Source organism: Poecilia reticulata, chromosome 13 (genome assembly GCF_904066995.2).
Source record: "Poecilia reticulata chromosome 13, P_reticulata-male-v2, whole genome shotgun sequence".
Lineage (NCBI taxonomy): Eukaryota > Metazoa > Chordata > Actinopteri > Cyprinodontiformes > Poeciliidae > Poecilia > Poecilia reticulata.
The window spans coordinates 14812632-14830416 of NC_088842.1; the positions used below are offsets into that span (position 1 = coordinate 14812632).

At 38.6% G+C, this 17785-nt stretch overlaps 3 protein-coding genes across 3 annotated transcripts in view; 1 reads left to right on the plus strand and 2 right to left on the minus strand.

The window, feature by feature from the left end:
- Nucleotides 1-3081, plus strand: part of LOC103474526 (solute carrier organic anion transporter family member 1C1-like) — a 41562-nt gene extending 38481 nt beyond the window's left edge. Inside the window, exon 15 of the mRNA XM_008425575.3 lies at nucleotides 186-3081. Coding sequence (XP_008423797.1) covers nucleotides 186-429 — 244 coding nt within the window. The 3' untranslated portion in view covers nucleotides 430-3081. The remainder of the gene's footprint in view (nucleotides 1-185) is intronic.
- Nucleotides 3082-3993: 912 nt separating this feature from the next.
- On the minus strand, nucleotides 3994-12413 carry dus4l (dihydrouridine synthase 4-like (S. cerevisiae)). Its single transcript, XM_081614803.1, has 13 exons — nucleotides 12066-12413; nucleotides 11839-11960; nucleotides 11596-11713; nucleotides 11255-11377; nucleotides 8899-9125; nucleotides 8543-8805; nucleotides 6695-6789; nucleotides 6168-6268; nucleotides 5642-5789; nucleotides 5248-5383; nucleotides 4962-5064; nucleotides 4454-4554; nucleotides 3994-4120 (listed from the first exon to the last, which is right to left on the minus strand). The coding sequence occupies exons 1-13, from the start codon at nucleotides 12158-12160 to the stop codon at nucleotides 4085-4087; spliced, it is 1668 nt and encodes a 555-aa protein (XP_081470929.1). The 5' UTR covers nucleotides 12161-12413; the 3' UTR covers nucleotides 3994-4084.
- A 936-nt stretch (nucleotides 12414-13349) lies between these two features.
- rflnb (refilin B) lies at nucleotides 13350-17771 on the minus strand. Its single transcript, XM_008425569.3, has 3 exons — nucleotides 16214-17771; nucleotides 15359-15456; nucleotides 13350-14961 (listed from the first exon to the last, which is right to left on the minus strand). Exons 1-3 carry the CDS (start codon nucleotides 16412-16414, stop codon nucleotides 14643-14645), a joined length of 618 nt encoding a protein of 205 aa, XP_008423791.1. The 5' UTR covers nucleotides 16415-17771; the 3' UTR covers nucleotides 13350-14642.
- Nucleotides 17772-17785: the final 14 nt, after the last annotated feature.

The window sequence follows — 17785 nt, forward strand, 5'->3', positions numbered from 1 at the left end:
AGTGGCTGTGCTTGTGCACATTCACTTTTCATAAAAATGTATAATCATCCCGAAATAGTCTTTTTGTACAACTTCTAAAATGTCGCTGATGCATCACGTAAATGCGCGATATCGTGACAATCTGGTGTCTTTCTCTTTGGCGCTTTTCAGTAAAACGCTCATTTCTTCGCTTTCACTCCCCTCAGGATAGCTTACCTGGGCCTGACTCTGAGCCTACGGACTATCTCCTTCATCATTTGCATCCCGGGGTTCATCTTGCTCAGCCGACAGCTGAAGGAGGAGGAGGAGAACAAAAGCGTCCCGCACGGGGCCATCACGAACGGCGGGACCGACCTGGAGGCGCTCAGAAAAGAGGAGCTTGTGGTTCTGAATTCTGATCGAGTCGTGCACACGACGGACAACAGCACAGACAGGCACACCCAGCTGTGACTGCTGAGAAACAGCAAAGACTCCAAAGTGTCTGTCTCATAAGAAAGTACATCCAAAGTATGTACCCAGTGATGCACACACACGTGAATACACACCGCCACATATACATATAAATACATACGTGCGTACAAGATTTGCAGGGAATCACAATTTCTGTTCAGTCATCTCATGTCGACCATGGAATCTATAATTGTACCGTTGAATGTGTGGTGTTGAGACTCCGGCAGAAATTGAACCCGCCTGACAAATTCATGGAATGTACATTCTGTTGTTTTTCCTCAAAAAAAAAAAAAAACGAACAAAAAAAAAAAAACATCCAGACACAAGGCTCAGAATGGAAACGTGACTAGGAAGCGATGGCCACCGCTACAACACTCCAGTTTGTTTTATACACACACCAGCATCTATTGAGCTGCCTCTGTAGATAGTTATTTTAAATGAAAGAGTTCTCCCCGTTGCCAGTGTTATTAGACAAAGGAGGTAAAGTGTCCTTAGAAATGAGAGGCATGGCAGGCTTTCAAAGAAATGCTCTTTTTGTTTTTTTGTATTTATTGGTTTTGACGGGTTCTTGGGAGTTTTTTTTTTGTTTGTTTTTTTGAGGGTTTGCGGCTGTTGATGTCATGTTAAGTACAGAGTATGTGCCTCATTCACTCAACAGTTACCTCTGTGTGCCATCTGTCCTCTTGACTCACATGTGAACAGTTATCCGTTCAAGTTGTTAAGCTGCTGGTCTATAAAATTGCATAGAAACGTGTTTAAATTTTTAAATGTAGTGCAAAATGGACTTTGCCTTTAATCCCCCCCCCCTCCCTCCCCCACTACAGAGTTTGATTTGATTGTATTTCTGTGTTGTGTCTTTATGGAGTTAAAAAGAAAAAAAAAGAACTTTGAAATTCACAACCTCTACAAATTAAAAAGTATATTTGAACATAATCTGCTCAAATTTTTTTTTAAGAGATTATGATTTGAATATCCACATTCCCCTCAGTGAGCTGTACAATCTAATTCTGAAAAACATTTTTAAGAAAACACACCACACTCAAGCTCTTTCTAGTTTTCAGGAAAAAAAAAGAAGTTAATTATTGTGTTTTAATGATTAGTGTTGCACCAGTTGGTTCTTGGTATTCTCCGTGTTGAGTGTTTTTGGGGCAGGTGGATAAGTAAAAAGTATGTGAAGTGGAACTACAGGGAGTATTTCTGTATGTTTTATATCTTCAGTGATTGTTGAATATGCTGTCGGTTAGTTGTTTTTTGTACTTTTCTGAGACTGAGGTCATTTGTGCCAAACCACTGAATCATTCTGATCTCTCAGGTTTTATTCCCAGATTAAGCTTGTTCTCAATAATCAGAAGCCATTAGACAGTCTCTCAAACTAATATTAGAAACTGTATTTTAAATGTTTTAACAATACTTGAAAATGCACCTAACATTTTGTATTAGAAACAATATAAATAGAAAAACGCCTAAATTTCATGCCTTAAGTTTGTAAATTCAGAGATGAATGATTTATTTATTTCCTAAATATAGTTGTTAACACACATGCATTCACTGTAGGCTGCTGTTTTGCTACTGCTAATAAAAATAATGTCACATCCCTCTGTTTTGGTATTAACTAATCCAAATACTTAAACGTTGTTAACAGTGTCTTATAATGATTTAGCAAATGTGGCAATTTGTTTCCAATTTATTAAACTAGTTAAAAATTGATTTTGTTGTGGTTGAGTTTTGGCAAAAAAAACCAAAACGCTGTAACCTCAATCCGGTTGACAAAGATCTTTTTGGCTTTTGTTGAAACTGTCCTGGCTTTTTAGCTCTAAAGCTCAGACGGGTCTCCCCATTTCATTGTTTTTATTACATCACATTTGAAAACTTGTTAAACTCGTGGATTGCACAGTGAAGCCTCAGAATGAATATCAAAGTATTTTGAGCCACTGTTGCTGCTGTTCACATTTAGGCTAAAACAGCAGTGTGATTTCGTCAGATTGGCTTTCAGTGCTAATGGGCTCTTGACTGTCTTTCCATCCTTTCTTCAGTCATAGTTGTTTTGGACTAACGTTAAAAACCATTAAATAAAAATGTGTGACAGGAGTCTTGCAGGATTAAACTGAAAAACGGTGGGAACTGGTTTGTTTGCCCCACTCAGAGAGAGAAACGCATAACGGCTGTAGGCAGGTTTGATCTGTGTTTAAGTGTTTTATGCACAATGAGAAACCTTTGTGTGATTATAATATTCAAATCAATGTTTGGATTTGTTGTTTTTTATGGTTGTAATGTAACGGTGTCAATTTCTTACCAATTACAAAGCAACTGAATTCAAGGATTTGGAAGTATGGGCCATAATCCTCCTCGCGCAATCTCATTCTCATTTTCAGTGACGTCTCAAAAGATTCATCTCAGAGGTTTTTGCCATTTTCTCTATTGAAAGTGTGTTTTTGTCCATGTCTGTTGGTTGCTCAAGTTCAGTAAGGCAGACGCGGAGTGAGCCGCTCACAGGAAGAAAAAAAAAAAACACATTACACCAATAATATATAAAAGGCATTCAGCTGCATTAAAGTAACCAGATTGTACATAAATTTCCTGGATTATTTTTGTAAAATGTGAAGGAATATCATAAATGTCAAATCAAAAATAAACATTTATTATCAAAAATCACGTCATGGTTTCGGTGGTGTTTATTAATGAAAGAACCCAAACAAAGCACAGGATGACCAAACCTATTTTTTTTATTTTTATTAAAGCACAGCTAAAAAAAGGCACTTCAATTGAATGTCTTTGTACAAAAGAAAACAACCTGGATAAGGTCGTACAAACCGTGCTGGGATTCGATACCGCAACTTCTTTAGCATGGAGAACACAAGGAATCACAGTGACATATGTTAACCAAAATAACGGAAATGAAATGATCATACATTCCTGTTTTGTAAACCATAAGTGTGAAATGCAGTGCAACAACTATAGAAGTCTAGGAACCCATTAGGGTGAGCAACACACTTAAAAAACCACAAATCTATTTTGACTTTTTAGTCGTATCCATTCATACTCTTTATTTGTCATTAACGTGTGAAAGTTGAGGATGGTGTATTTCTACATCCTAGTACATGGCAGAATTATGACCGTATGAGAGAGAACATCGTAAATGTAAAGATGACTCGTTTAAGTCGAAGCCTACATTTAAGCTTTACCTACGAAGAAGCATGTGCATGCTTTACGTCAACATGGAGGTGCAGAAGAGGTCCCTGCATTATGCAATCGTAATATAAAAACGTGTTTGAAACAAAAGCATTTTTTTTTTTTTACAAAATTTGAATGCAGCATTGGACGTCTTTAGCTTTCAGCACATTCAGCATACTAATTTGTTTAAAGGACTAGGAATCAACAGCTTGCACGAGAAAGCACGCATCTTAATTTAGCTTGTGACATGCTCTGTGATCGAATAATCACAGAAAGTGTTTTGCTGATTGCTTTCAGAAATTCTCTAAGTTACGCTACAAGCGAGTGGAAACTCAAAGTGAGCATAATTTAACTACAAAAACAAATATTCACCAAATTTTAAACCATCACAACTGTCAGTCCAAAGTGTTCTTCAGCTTTATCAGTTGGATGTGACACTTTGCAATGGCTTTCTTGCTGATTTGGGAAAGTTTAGTCATCACCACTAGTCGTCCTTCTTGTTCCCACTGTCATAAAGATTCTGGAGGAAAAAATGAAAAAAAAAAACATTACAATACCACATAAGATTAGATTAACGCTTCAAAGAAGCTAAATATATGAAACACTTGAATTAAATTCGTCTCATGTTTTATCTCAATTTATACCAGAAACACCTAAACTATATGACTTACAGCACACTGTTGCCATGTTAACGATGAAATACAGGTAAAACGGCACCTCCGACCTACGATGTGCCTCACAGGATAACATTTTTCGTTAGATTAAGTGTGTGTTGCTGAAATTTGTGTATTGTGTGGTGACAACTGCAAACCCTCCTTTTGCATCGCCCTGCTGTTTCTAAGTTTAGGATTACCTGAAGCTCCTGATGTTCCTTCAGCAGTCTCTCGTACTCCCGGGCAAGTCCCTCCATCTGCTTCTTAATCCCATCTGCCTCTGCCTCAGACTTTTTCAAGGCTACAAAAGATGCAATCACACATAAAAACTAGATCATCTGTGCATTTACCTGCTTCTAAAGGCAAAACTGAACCTTCCTTATGTCAGAGAGTAAAAACTACTGTAACAACATTTAGATTTTCTTTTCCTGGCCATTAGTGTTAAGCGGTTAAATTTTAGCTTAGCCAAAACATATCATCTTCCTTTAAAAAAAAAAACAATCTACTCTTCTTCTTTACAAGTTCAATTGTTACAAACTCACTTGAAAGGTGTATTTTACTCCTGAGATTGAATGCATTTTATTAATAGGTCAGGATATTTGATTTTTTTTTAAAAAATAACCTAACAGACTGGTTGACTCGAGTCATTTAAAAGTAGCTTATAGCTGCTGCACATGCAAATAACATGAAAACAATATGAAAGCTAACCGTTATTAGAGGACTTCAGCTCGTCTTTCAGCTTGCCCACTTCCGTCCTCAACAGCTCCATGCCCTCTGCTGTAGCCTTATCGCCCACTCCTTCCATCAGGGTCTGAAATAAAAGGAAAACCTTAGCTTAACAAAAACAAAGACATCGAACTCAAACACAACTGAGTGAACAAACTGAAGAAAAAAAAAAGAAAGATCGGCACCACAAAGAAGGAAAAACATTGCAAACAGTAAGAAATAAAAATCTTCATTTATTTTAGTAACTGGAAAAATAAGTAAGGCCTACCCTTTTCAGCTGCTCATTGTCCTTTGTGTACTTCTCCACTGCTTTATTAGCATCATCAGCCTGCATTTGCAGAGCAGCTGTGGTCCCCGTCACAGCCGCCAACTGATTAATTAAAGTGACCACTCGCTTCATAACCCTGCAAACAACAGCAGAACATAAGGGGGCAGCATGGCGGCACTTACTTGAGGATGATTGACAGAGCCAAGACTCTCCTCCCAGCTCTGATTGGTTGTTTCAGATCGGGAGCCTTTGCTTTTTTCACTGATTATTTAGTATCATATTATATGATCATAGTGTTGACAAATATGTAAAAAGCATTTTTTTTTTATAAAAGCTACATACTGCAGCTTTAAGCAGAGCATTGGGTTTACAGTAAATGAATTTGGAAACTCACAGCCAGAGGAAGACTGCGAAACCAGAGATGTAGAGGTTCCTTTGAGCCCGGAAGAGCTTCATGTGAAGGTGGTCAAACATGTTTGGTTGCACTTTAGCGTCTGTGCCAATTTCTTTACTTGAGTATTTTCTGACCTCTCGCACGGCATCTGAAGAATAACAAAAAGAACTGAGGATCTGTACATGATATTTAGAGAGAAATTTGCTGCTTAGTTTAAACATTTTTTTTGGAATCCAAGTCCAAGGATTTCTGCTGTATCGGACATCTGTCCCAAAAATAAAAACAATCCAAAACAAATAAAAGAAATACATAAACAATGATTGATTTCTTGGTATTGTTAATGCATTTCAAGAAAAATTGTTAAACAGTAGGTGAAATTTCCGAAATGTCACGATTATTTCCATATTTCATCAAAATACTTACATACATGCGAGTATGGCATTGTTTGTTCATGAGTGCAATATGAAGGTAAGATAGCCCAAAAATTGTGCGTAGCATGGATTGGGCCAGAGACATTTACTCTTACCAAGAAAGAGAACAATAAGGACTATGATCATGGTGAGGAAAACTTTGTTCCAGAATCTCGCCATCCAGCTCCAAATTCTTAGCTGGAAAATACTCTGCCATCTGCAAGGGGGAAATAAAAAGAAACATTGTTCAGAAACTTGTGTCTATTCCTGTATGTTGTGACATCTGTGGCAAAGTTTATTAAAGCGATGTTACATTATGCTCAATTACCAAAAAAAGTCTAGGAGGGTGGCAAGTACTCAGCTGAAATTCAGCTTATTTTGAGGATGGGCAAGAAAGGAGTATTAAAAGTGCATGTCCTTAATATTAATGCACCGCTTTTCTCGTCCTACTCTATACTCCAAAAATAGAAGTTTTGCATGGAGATGAGTGAAAGCCACGACTTGCATCAGCACATAACTATTTCATTGGCGCTATTCAAAACACTAAACTGAAATATTAGGTATGTGCTTCAAAATAATATGTCACTACTTGGGCCATAAAAATAAAGAAGAAATATCTCATCCGGGTAACTCCCATTCCTACCTTCTGGCTGAAATGAAAGGTATGCAGAGGATGAGAATGACGACAATCTCTGCATAGAGAAAGAGCGCCACAGCAGTCCACTGTAAAGTCATCTTTCAATTCTGAAAATAATGAAACACAGATAAAATTAAGAGCCTTCAAAACAAGTTTAAACAGCTTCACGTATAAACACATTCTTAACTCACAAGACATAAGCTAGAGCACTAAGAATGTGCTTCTTAGCTAGTTTTGCAGAAAATAGAACCTAAATCCCCTGTTTACAATTCACAGAACTTTAACTTGCAGGTGTTGCTTTCGAATACAAATGAGAAAAAAAGGTTTTATATGAAATAAAAGCAGATTCCAAAGTGTTTAAAACAAGTTAATTTTTGCAGTGAAACCACGTTTTCATATCTGACAAATCTACCTAACCTACTTACTGCTTAGGCTAGTGCTACTGTTAACAAGGAAATGACGCCATGAACAGAATTTAGATTAGCAGTAAATACAGCGTTCAAGTTGTATTTCGCTTTTACAACTACGACTTACCAGTAAATCGCCAAAATGCTAACTGAGGAGGAGTTTCTTCATAGAGTAAAGTTTGTCTTCCTGCTTTTCCTCTTCCTGTTTCAGCCTGATAAGTACTGATAAGTACGCTTCGGCTTCCTCGCCTCGTAGAAACGACACGTTAGCGCGTCCGCCATATTTGGAGTGGCATATTTGCTTTGTTTTGATTTTTTCACATTGTTTGGAAACGAGCTTTTTTTAAATAAAGAGACACCAAACTTTAGAATCAACAAATTTTAGATCATTTGTATACAATAACATAGGTTCATTTTACTGTGACAGGGGAAAAATTAACACTGTATCGAATAAAACTAAATCTTACATTAGATCTTAATTTACTTCTTTAAATACTAAAGCACGTATTTTCGATAACTTGACATTCTGTTTACATAATATAAAATTACTAAAGAGCTATCGAAACCCTTCAGTATACAGCCCTTTTTGTTAAATCGTCACACAATTAAATAAAAATCCTGAATACCGCCAGACATGCAGAATAAATATATATATCAACATTTGTTCTGAAACCTTTAAGGGTGTAATCTGTAGGAAGGAATACTTTTTAATCATAGAATATACATGAGTGAAACTACAACACAGTATTGACAGTATTTGGTTTTGGATGATGGATTTATATTTTATATGTTCATTTACTTGAATCTACCGTGAAGAACTTCTTGCTGCTTAGACCGAATAGATAACAAACCACAGTCAACTTTATACAGGTGGCTAAAGATGCCACTCAAAATATGACAACTTCTGACGTACAATATGACGTTTGACACGTTCCCGCTTTTACGTCCCGTTTTAAACCGTTATAAATGTTTTGGTTCGGTTTAGTTTGAGGTTTGTTTTGGAAACGCCATGTGTCCATGTTTGAAATACCTAATGTTATTTTAAAAGACATAAAAACTAGTGTTGTAGGTTTCTATGCATTCAAACAATCGCTGATAATTTTACATTAAGTGTTCTGGTTAACTTGCCACATGATCAAACTTTTAAATTCAATAATATTAATCTTTTTATGTCTAAAAACTGGATACATAAGAACAAAACTGTTTTTTTGGTATAAATGTTAACATGAAAGGTCATCCATCCATTATCTAGCCATGCTTGTCCTTGCAGAGTTGGGCAGGGTGCTGGTTGAAAGACCACCATTAAAACATTTTTAATAGAAAACATTTACACAAGCACAAAGAAAATACCTAAGTAGAGATGACAATAAAAACAAAACTTAGAAATTTTATTCACCATAAAAATAAAAATACAAAAACGTAAAGTGATGATATTCATTGATGCTCATGTTTCAATATCTTGAACTGTCCCATATGTGTTCTGGAGGTACTCTATTACAGAAGAGGTACTGGACAGGGAATTGAACACCTTTCTCTCAGGCTGGGAGGTGACCCTTTCCAGCATGTAAATAAGATGATGATGAAAGCATGTGAATGGAGTGCCCTGCTCAACGGAAATGTCCACCCAGTCCCATATGCACTGCAGCGGAGTATCCTCATATCCTGCAAACATGGCGGGGTTAGCCAGCAACCCCCGAGCGGCCATCACACCTGCACAGCGCGGCCCAAACAAGGAAAGCATTAGAAACTAAAGGAAACATGCGGCTAGTCATGAATGTGTGACGGCTGGTCAAGCAAACATACCATCCACACCAGTAAGCTGGTGAGTAGACTCCACATCACGAAGGTACTTTATGTCTCCATTGGCAATGACAGGAACTGATACACTGTCCTTGATTGTCTTTATGGCGTCATAATGAACTGGTTGGTGGCGTTCCTCTGCTGTACGACCGTGGACTGTTATCCACGACACACCAGCCGATTCAGCCTTCTGACACAGATCCACCGTCCTCCTCAAGTCCTTGTGGATCCTGTGGATGCAGAAATTTATTTAGAACAACACTGTAAAACAAACTGCTACTTAGAATTAAAGTGGCAAAAGTCTTTATACCCTTTTAAGTTTCCACGTTTTGTCACGTCACAACCACAGGTGAAAGGAAAATGAAGCAGTCGACAAACATCTTAACTAGAGGTGTGCCGATCGATTGGCCACCGATCATAATCGGCCGATTTCTGTGAAAAAGTGTATGATCGGTGATCGCCGATCACGGTCTCTTGTTGCCGATCACACAAACCAATCACCTGCATCTCATTTTGCAGCCTGCCTGTTCAGCTGGTCTCCTCTTTCCTTCAGACTGCGCAGCAACAAATCCTAAGCGATGTGGAACTATAATGCACTGAGTGAATGGGGAAGTTTGCGTGTTGCGGTGGAAAATTGAAGCAAGTGGGGTGAAGCACGTCAAAATGCATCAACACGACGAATCTAAAATGGCATGAAAACGATGGCATACTTGACGAAGTTTGGCAACATCGAGGCTCACTGCAGTAAAAAAGACATATGGAGGATCAGATAGCAGGTAAAGCAGCGCACAGATACAAACACTCACCCGGATTAGCATGACGGTCAGAAAGCTAAACAAATAACCCGCAAAATTATTCACGTTTTCGAGCTGCAATGTAAGACGCTGGTTCTGTTCTCGCTGTTGAACCGCTGCTACGCGCTACAGGTAGTAATATTTCAGACGGAGCGCCGCTTCTGCTCCACCTAGTAGTGACTCTCACACCGAACCTGTGCTTAAAGCTGCAGCATCTAACTTAAAAAAAAATACATTTTACATACATATTAAAACTTTCGCTGTCCTAACATGAGACAGATGATCTCTGAAAAAATAATCGACCTCCTCTGCCTTCTCCCTGCTCTGCATAATTACTCAGCTCAGTCAGAAACAGCCAATCAGAACTAGCAGTAATTAGCTAGCTGACATGCTGTCAGGAGGTTTTCATTCAGTAACTCTGGATTGTTTATTGTAATGGATCCTGTATTTGCCTTTGAATGTTAAGTTTTATACTTGAATTTTTTGGCAATGTTGAGAGGTTTTATTTAACCTCTTCAGAGCCTCCATATGTTTTCAGTCTGTTAAAGATAGTATTACCGATAGCAGTACAATTTGCACAATGCCCGTTTTGTTTTTTTCTTGGGAAAAGTTATTAAAAACAAGTTTTTGTCTAAATTAAGGTGAATTCATGGTTCCTTTTTCCACATAATATAACAGGTAGTGCTTATGATTAAAAATAATAATAATTATGTGATCGGTATCGGTGATCGGCCCTCATGCGTGATCGGAATCGGCAGGAAAAAAACCTGATCGGCACATCTCTAATCTTAACTAATAGATATTTGAACTGTTAAATTTGACTTTTTGAGTCTACATTTTGTAAAACCCTGTTACATCTTTTGAGGAACTTACTTCTCTTCAAATTTTACACATGAAACGATTAAGATGTTTGCCGATTCTTCTGGTTCAAGTGTGTCGGTAAACATTCATTTCCAGTTTTGCCTCAGATCCTTACTTGGATTTAGGTTTGAACTTTGACAAGGTAATTTTCTTTACCTGATTGCATCTCTATTCAAACCATTTCATTATAGCTCTGGTTTATTGTTGGGAGGTTTTCTCCTACAAGATGAGGAGCTTTCGCACCTCTAACAAGTTTTTTTTTCTTAAGGATTTCCCTGTATTTAATGTCTTTAGCATCGTCAACCAATTTCCCTATCGCTTCTAAAGAAAGCCATCGACAAAGCATGTTGCTGTCACCACAGCTGTTCCTGAGATTAAATTAAACACAGACAGATTGTTTACAAAGTAGGTGGGTGATGTAGGCAATTTGTTGCACTGGATTTGAATTAGGGGCAACAGGACAAAGGAGACTGGCTAAAAATGCATGCCACACGTTTCAGCTGCAAATTGTAAAAATAAATAAATAAAACTTTGAACACCACATATAATTTCTCTTCTCGCTTGCATGATGCACTACTTTCTGTTGGTTTATAATATATAATCCCAAGAAAATTAAGGTTTGTGATTGTAGGGGTATGGATACTTTTACAGGGCCCTGTAAAGGTTACATGACCAATGAATTATCCAAGTGCTTCAGGGGTTACCTGATCTTGATGGATGCTGTGTAGTTTGGATTGTCCACCTGGTTTCTGACGTGCCTCACCATGTCTTTAACAAGCTCCGGCTTGTTAATGAGGCACGCACCATAACCAGATGACATAGCCCACCTGAAAACACACCAGATAAACTAATCAAATAATTTGCAAGGTTTAGAGATTCGCTCAGAGGGCATGGAGTTGAACACATTTGTGCATAATTGTCCCTAGAACATGAATCAGTACAGGCAAACATTTGTGTTCATTCGATATCAGTCACCTAAAGTGACAGAAATAAAACAGAAGTAAAAGATATACTGGCTTAGGGTTTTTGCCCCCATAAGCAGCACCTCTGCGGACAGCCACAGTTGAGGTCAACTCCATCTGAGAAAGGTGCCACGACACAAGCTGCATCAACCAGGGTCTGAGCGTCATGGGCAGCAAACTGCACTATGAGGGGTCGATCACCTGAGAACAAGTTAGTATTTCTATTCAGCCCATCACCAAACACAATCAACTTATCAATTCCTCTTAATTATTTGCGCACTGTTATTGAAGAGGTCATAGATGATATTTAGAGTGAGAGCACTCACGTTCATTGGTGGTAAACTCGCTGTCTCTGGCTTTGACAGATCGTAAAAAGTCAGTTGCAACTATCATTGGGGTAAAGCAGATGTCGCAGTTGTACTTCCTGACTAGAGACCTGAACGCCAACCTGTGAGAAACAGATATTAGCAGCAACAGACACGCCGCAAATGACAACCTTTGGAGATCAAACCGAGTTATCTATTGCAATGCTAGCTACAGAAAAAAATCTTACTTTGAATATCGAACCATAGGGGCGCAAATCTTCAGGACTTTCCCCTGTTCAAACATGTCCATGACGCTGCTGCTGTTAACGGTGCCTGTCTTCATTCTTCATGTATAACTTGTTAGCCACACGCTAACTATCCGGGTTTCAAGGAGAGTACATTGACTGAAAAACTAACACTACAGCCTGACATCTATATCATTGTTTTCGTAATAAAGTGAAGGCTGGCATTCAGCACGAAAATCCTCTCTCAGACGTCCATTGGTGGGGAAACAAATCCCCCCGGTGTGTGTAGAAAGTGGAAACAACTGAATAGCCGCGCGCACGCTGGCAGGAAACGTGGGCGTGTGTTTAGACCTCTGAACCGAAACGTCACACAACACAGCGTCAGCTTCTTCATTTTTAAAATTATTATTTTTTACTTTTGTCGGTATTATAACGACTCCCAAAGTAACAAATGATAGTGGAAAAAAAATAAAAACAATAAAAATTACGTTTTTATTCCTTCCTGTTTTACTTCGACGTCATGCTGGCTTCAGAGTCCCTAGGGAAAAATCTGAATTCCTCATGTACCTCCAAAAAAAGTTGGCTAATGTAGGATACGTAGAGACTAAACCGCATGTTGGAACATTTGGGAATAAAATAAAGTAAAAACATAAAATTAGACGATGTAATGTCAACTTCAATTTTCAAGTCAACTAATCTATAAATAAATAAATGCAATCTCAGCGCCTTACACAAAGACTATCAATTTTTTAAATTGCAGGAGGGCATGGATTATGCGGAACCTTTCACCCTACTGAAAGGGAAAGAACCGAAGGTGAACAGGCAAACTCGGCATGTGCCAAATAATGACAAAATGATCTGTAAATCGTGAGGTAATAGTGCCTACAAAAGCAATGATGTACTTCTGGTACATGAATGGCATCAATAGATATACATATCATACAAGTAATACAAATAAACGGATTACACAAGAACAGACCTTGCTGGAAAATTACCTTTACATTGTACCTTCACGCTAAAGCCACAAGAGGGCACTGCAGTAGCACAAGACTGAAAAGATAAAACCTGGTGCCATTGAAATCGTGGTGTATGTGCATTTTAGGAGCACATTTACCCTCAACGCATTTCTGGCAAAACATTTAGATTCATCACACCAAGAACTGTTTTTTTTAAATTAATAGCATCTTACCCAAAGTTTGAATTAGAAAAGTTTAACAAGGTTTATCAATTAAAACTGACAAGCAGACAAAGTCTAATATGCGAGAGTAATTATACGATGTTCAAAAATAAAGACAAAATTTCATTTATTCAATAAGTGTTTATTTTATTCAGACATCAATCAAGTGATGGAAATGAATAAGGCACAGAAGGCATTTCAAAATAAAATGAATAACAGCGGAAAGAGCCTGTTAATTAGTTTTTAAAAACTCACTCAGAATAAATAAAATAAAAACATTTTTTAAAAAAAAGTCACACCACAATTAGTAGTGGAATGTCGTAAGCCAGTGATTTATGCTATTATTAGTAAATACCTAAATAGGGTGCCATTTGTGCTACCTGGTTAATCTAAATTTACACACTGGAAACAAACACATCTTCATAGCTTTTAGATCACATGAAATGGATGTGCATATTAATGTTTATAAAGAGGGATGGAAGACGGCTGCATTACACCGTTGAACATACTCTGCAAATAAGGAAAGATTAAGAACCTGCAAGTCTTGGAAAAGAATTTCACCTACAAAGAATGTGGATCTCATCTAATACCCATCAACTCCAACGCAACCTGTTCAACATCCCTCATGTCAAAACTACTTAGATTGACACATAGGCCAATTAAAAGCCCTGATGCATCTTTAAAAAGGTAATGAATCTTTAAAGAAATTAAAATGCTTTGAGTGCTTGACCAGATGCTAGCGGGTGTGCTAACGGAAACGACTCATTTTGGTTCACATCTGTCCCCAGATAAAAAAAACATCTCACAGAATAAAGGAGCACTTAGTAGTACTTTCAATAAACCTACCGGGCCATAAACACATAAAAGGTCAACTTTGTAAAAATCGATTCTCATCTTTGCTGTACCAGAGCAGATCCACCCTATCCACAGTTTTGGACAGCGACTAAAAGGAAATTGCACAAACACCACAGCAGGTCGGTGGCTGGCATCAACATTAAGCTTCAAAAGCAAACGCATCCACCTCCTCCCAGAAATAAGCTCCACTCTCTGATCAAGCAGGAGCACAAAAACATCTGATAAAAGACTACAACAATAACAGCATTCGGTAGATGTTCAGGTTTTTTTAAAAGCCCAAGAAGGAGGACCTAGCTGGTTTAACTATGATGACCTCTAGTCCAGAAACTACCACTCAGGTGGGCTATAAACAAAACAATAGGCCAGAGAAACGATTACCAAGTCTATAGACGTTTCTGTTTGTGATGAGAAGCAAAAAAAAAAAAAAAACTACAAGACAAAAATAGAAAAAAACAAAACAAAAAAACTAAACAAGTGAGCTTGAACTGACTTTCAGTGCAACTTAAGTGGGCACATCAGGACAGGATGCCCCCTCATCTCCTCCTCCTTCACTGAAGCAGCCGCCTGCTCCCAGCCACCTCCAGCTCCACGCTGGACAAGAAGCGCCTGGACAGTCGATGGGAGTCGTAGTTCAGCTCCGTTATGTAGACTGTGCTAGTTGTCTTGGGGTAGATGATCGTGGTGCTCCTGTAGCGGTTGGGTCGATGGCAGGGCTGGAAGTCCAGCTGGGTCTTGTAGTGACGCCACGTACTGTGCGGTAAAGCCACAATTGTCTGCTGGCAGTGTTGGAGGCCCTGGCCCCTCGGCTGGAGGGCCACATTTTGGATGAAGTGACGTTCCGAGTCATAGTTCACGAATGACGTGTATCTGGAGATGAGATAAAGTGTTAGTGAACAAGCATCAAGACTTCAATCAACTACTGGACCGTAGCAAACCCGTGTTTCACCAAAAGGTTATGAGCAGTTATCCAGAGTTTAAAGTATGAATGGATTTAGATTTTCCCTCGAGGCTTGCAGCCAATCAGAGCTAAATTAAGAGCAAAGTCCAATTTAAACGGCATGAAAAAACTACTGTATGGTCTCTAATTTTTTTAATGAAAATGTTATTTTATGAATCATTTAACAAGTACATTTTCTCACCAAACTATCCAGTAAAACCTTAAGTAGCACTTAAGATTTTCAGAGCACTCCATAGGCCAGCATTGGGCCCTAGACAGCATATATACTGATTATGTCTTTTACTTGTTCTGATAAGGTCAACCTACCTCAGTTCTTTTGATGGTAGCAAATCAAGGGCTATGCCTTCTCCAAAGGACAGAGGCTGCAGTTGTGGGAGATTTCCAACTGTTGAAGAAGCTGAGATCTGAATAAATAAATAAATATATAAATAAATAAATACAATTCTTATAAGCCCACCACATACAGACATATCAACCTGAGGCATGAGCGTCAACAAAGTTTTCATAATTTTCTGTAGAAGGGCAGTTGGAATCATATTTAAGAAAAATGGGAGCATTCGTCTTTTATTATCCAAAAAGAATTGGGATAGCATTTTTCTAGAATGTAAAATATCAAAGTCTCAACTTCACCAGCCCAAGTATTTTAGACTACATTACATATAATCAAATGCAGTCTTGACTCCTAAAATAAATTGAAAAAGTGCAAAAACAGCCCTTTTAACTTGGCTCAAAATCTTTGGCTACAAAATATATAGCAAATTTCATTATAACACTAGTCACCTGCCCATAAATTTGGCATGCAAAAAGATACAGGCAACTCCTAGAGCTGCAACTTATATTGGTGGAGTCTTCCTGCCATCCCAAAGATTGTGCCGCTCTGGGGGTGAGCCATAATGCCCGATACCAAAAGTCATGACTGAGTCAAATATGGTACTAATATGACCAGTAAACTGGAGCTTACAAGTATGTCCTACTGGTTAAAATATCTATAAAAAAAATACTTGATTGAGAAAAAAAAAACAAAAACATGCCCTGTGACCCGACTTAAAAGTTAAGACTATTATTAAAAATGAATTAAAAATAAAGTTAAAGAGCATGAAACATCTGAACTCTGAGTTTATAACATCGGGTATATTGTAAAGCGCAGGAGACGCTACATACCAGAGAGGCCCTTCCTTCTTCCTCAGACACCAGGTTCACACCACCGGCTTTCTCTGCACCCACGGGCTGCAACCAGGCGCTTGGGCTCGGACTCGGGGGTAAACCAGAGTCCGGGCTATCGAGTCCTCTATCTGTCCTGGTGCAGCTCATATCCAGAGGATCTCCGTCGATTACATTTGGCAAGTCCAAGCTACCAACCATTTCTGGTCGTAAGTTGCAAAAAGTCCAGCTGACGCCGCCTGTGACAGAGAAACTCTCCTAGGTTTCGCGTCCCCTCGTGTTACCGCAAAAAAAACCTCTTCCCGTTCTGAACGCAGGGCTGCAGACTGGAAATATCATTAACCTGAGGGGGGGTTGGACTCAATCCCCGAACAGCTCCACTGCCTTTCAACTTCCTTCGCCTTAATTGTAAAGCTCACCAGACTCCCCGAGCCTCACGCCAAAACGTACGAGGTACAGTGGGAACGTTCATTTACATTTGTGCAGGAATCAAAGAGACTGCGTTAGACCAGCCACCCGCGGCGGCTGCTCTTCAAACTTCAGGCCCCTCGAAGGGGGGCTTCCACAACCACAAACACAGGAAAGGAAACGCCTTTTCAAGCGCTGATTGGTTGGAAGATAATTGGCAAGAAGAGACCAGGCCAGGATTTGGGAATTTTTCCAGACCTACATTGAAATTGGAACCTTGTTAAGCTTTGGTTGATATGCTTTCCTGGTATTGTGCACAGCGTGCAAGTAAAACACCCACCTACTTAGATAGAGAGAATAAGAGTGGGGGGGGGGAGATCAGTGGAAATGTTTTAATAATCTTGGTTTTGGAGTGTACAATTCAAGACACCAGAAATAAGAAGCATGGTGAACCTGGAGGACTGGAATTAAAATAAATAGGTGCAGTAAATGAATAGTTCTTTGTATTGCAGAGACTCTTCCACATGATGCATTCTCTGACAACTGATCAGACTTCTGTAACCTAATTTCTAAATATTGAACTGTTACGGAAACAAATAATTACCTGCACTTAATCACGTGTGTTGCAATATGCACACTCGTCAAATTTTGACATTTTTCAGGTTACAACCACTAACTTGTGTGTGTCATTGGGAATCCATAGACCAACACAAAGTAGTGCGTAATTGTGAAGTGGAAGTAATACGTTTTATTCGCATATAAAAAACGGAAAATTCGTGCAATCATTTGTATCCCCTTTCCTGTTGATGCTCTTTAACAAACCTTCAAGCAACAGCTATTTATACAGACATTAAATCACACATGTGTGGACACCATTAAGAAACTGATAGCAATAGATTTTATCCAGGGGTATCAGAGTAGACTGCAAACAAATGCACAGCACAATTTTCAGACTTTCAATTATGAAAAGCATTAATATTTTCCTTCCACATCAAAGTCATAAACTACTTTATGTTGATCTAAATAACATATATGTGAGTTTGAAGCAGGAAGGGTGATAGAACATGAACAAGTTGAAAGGCTACGAATAAATTTGCAAGACATTGCATGTGATCGTCTGCTCACTGAAACAAACGGCAGATCTGTGCCAGACGTATGTGATGA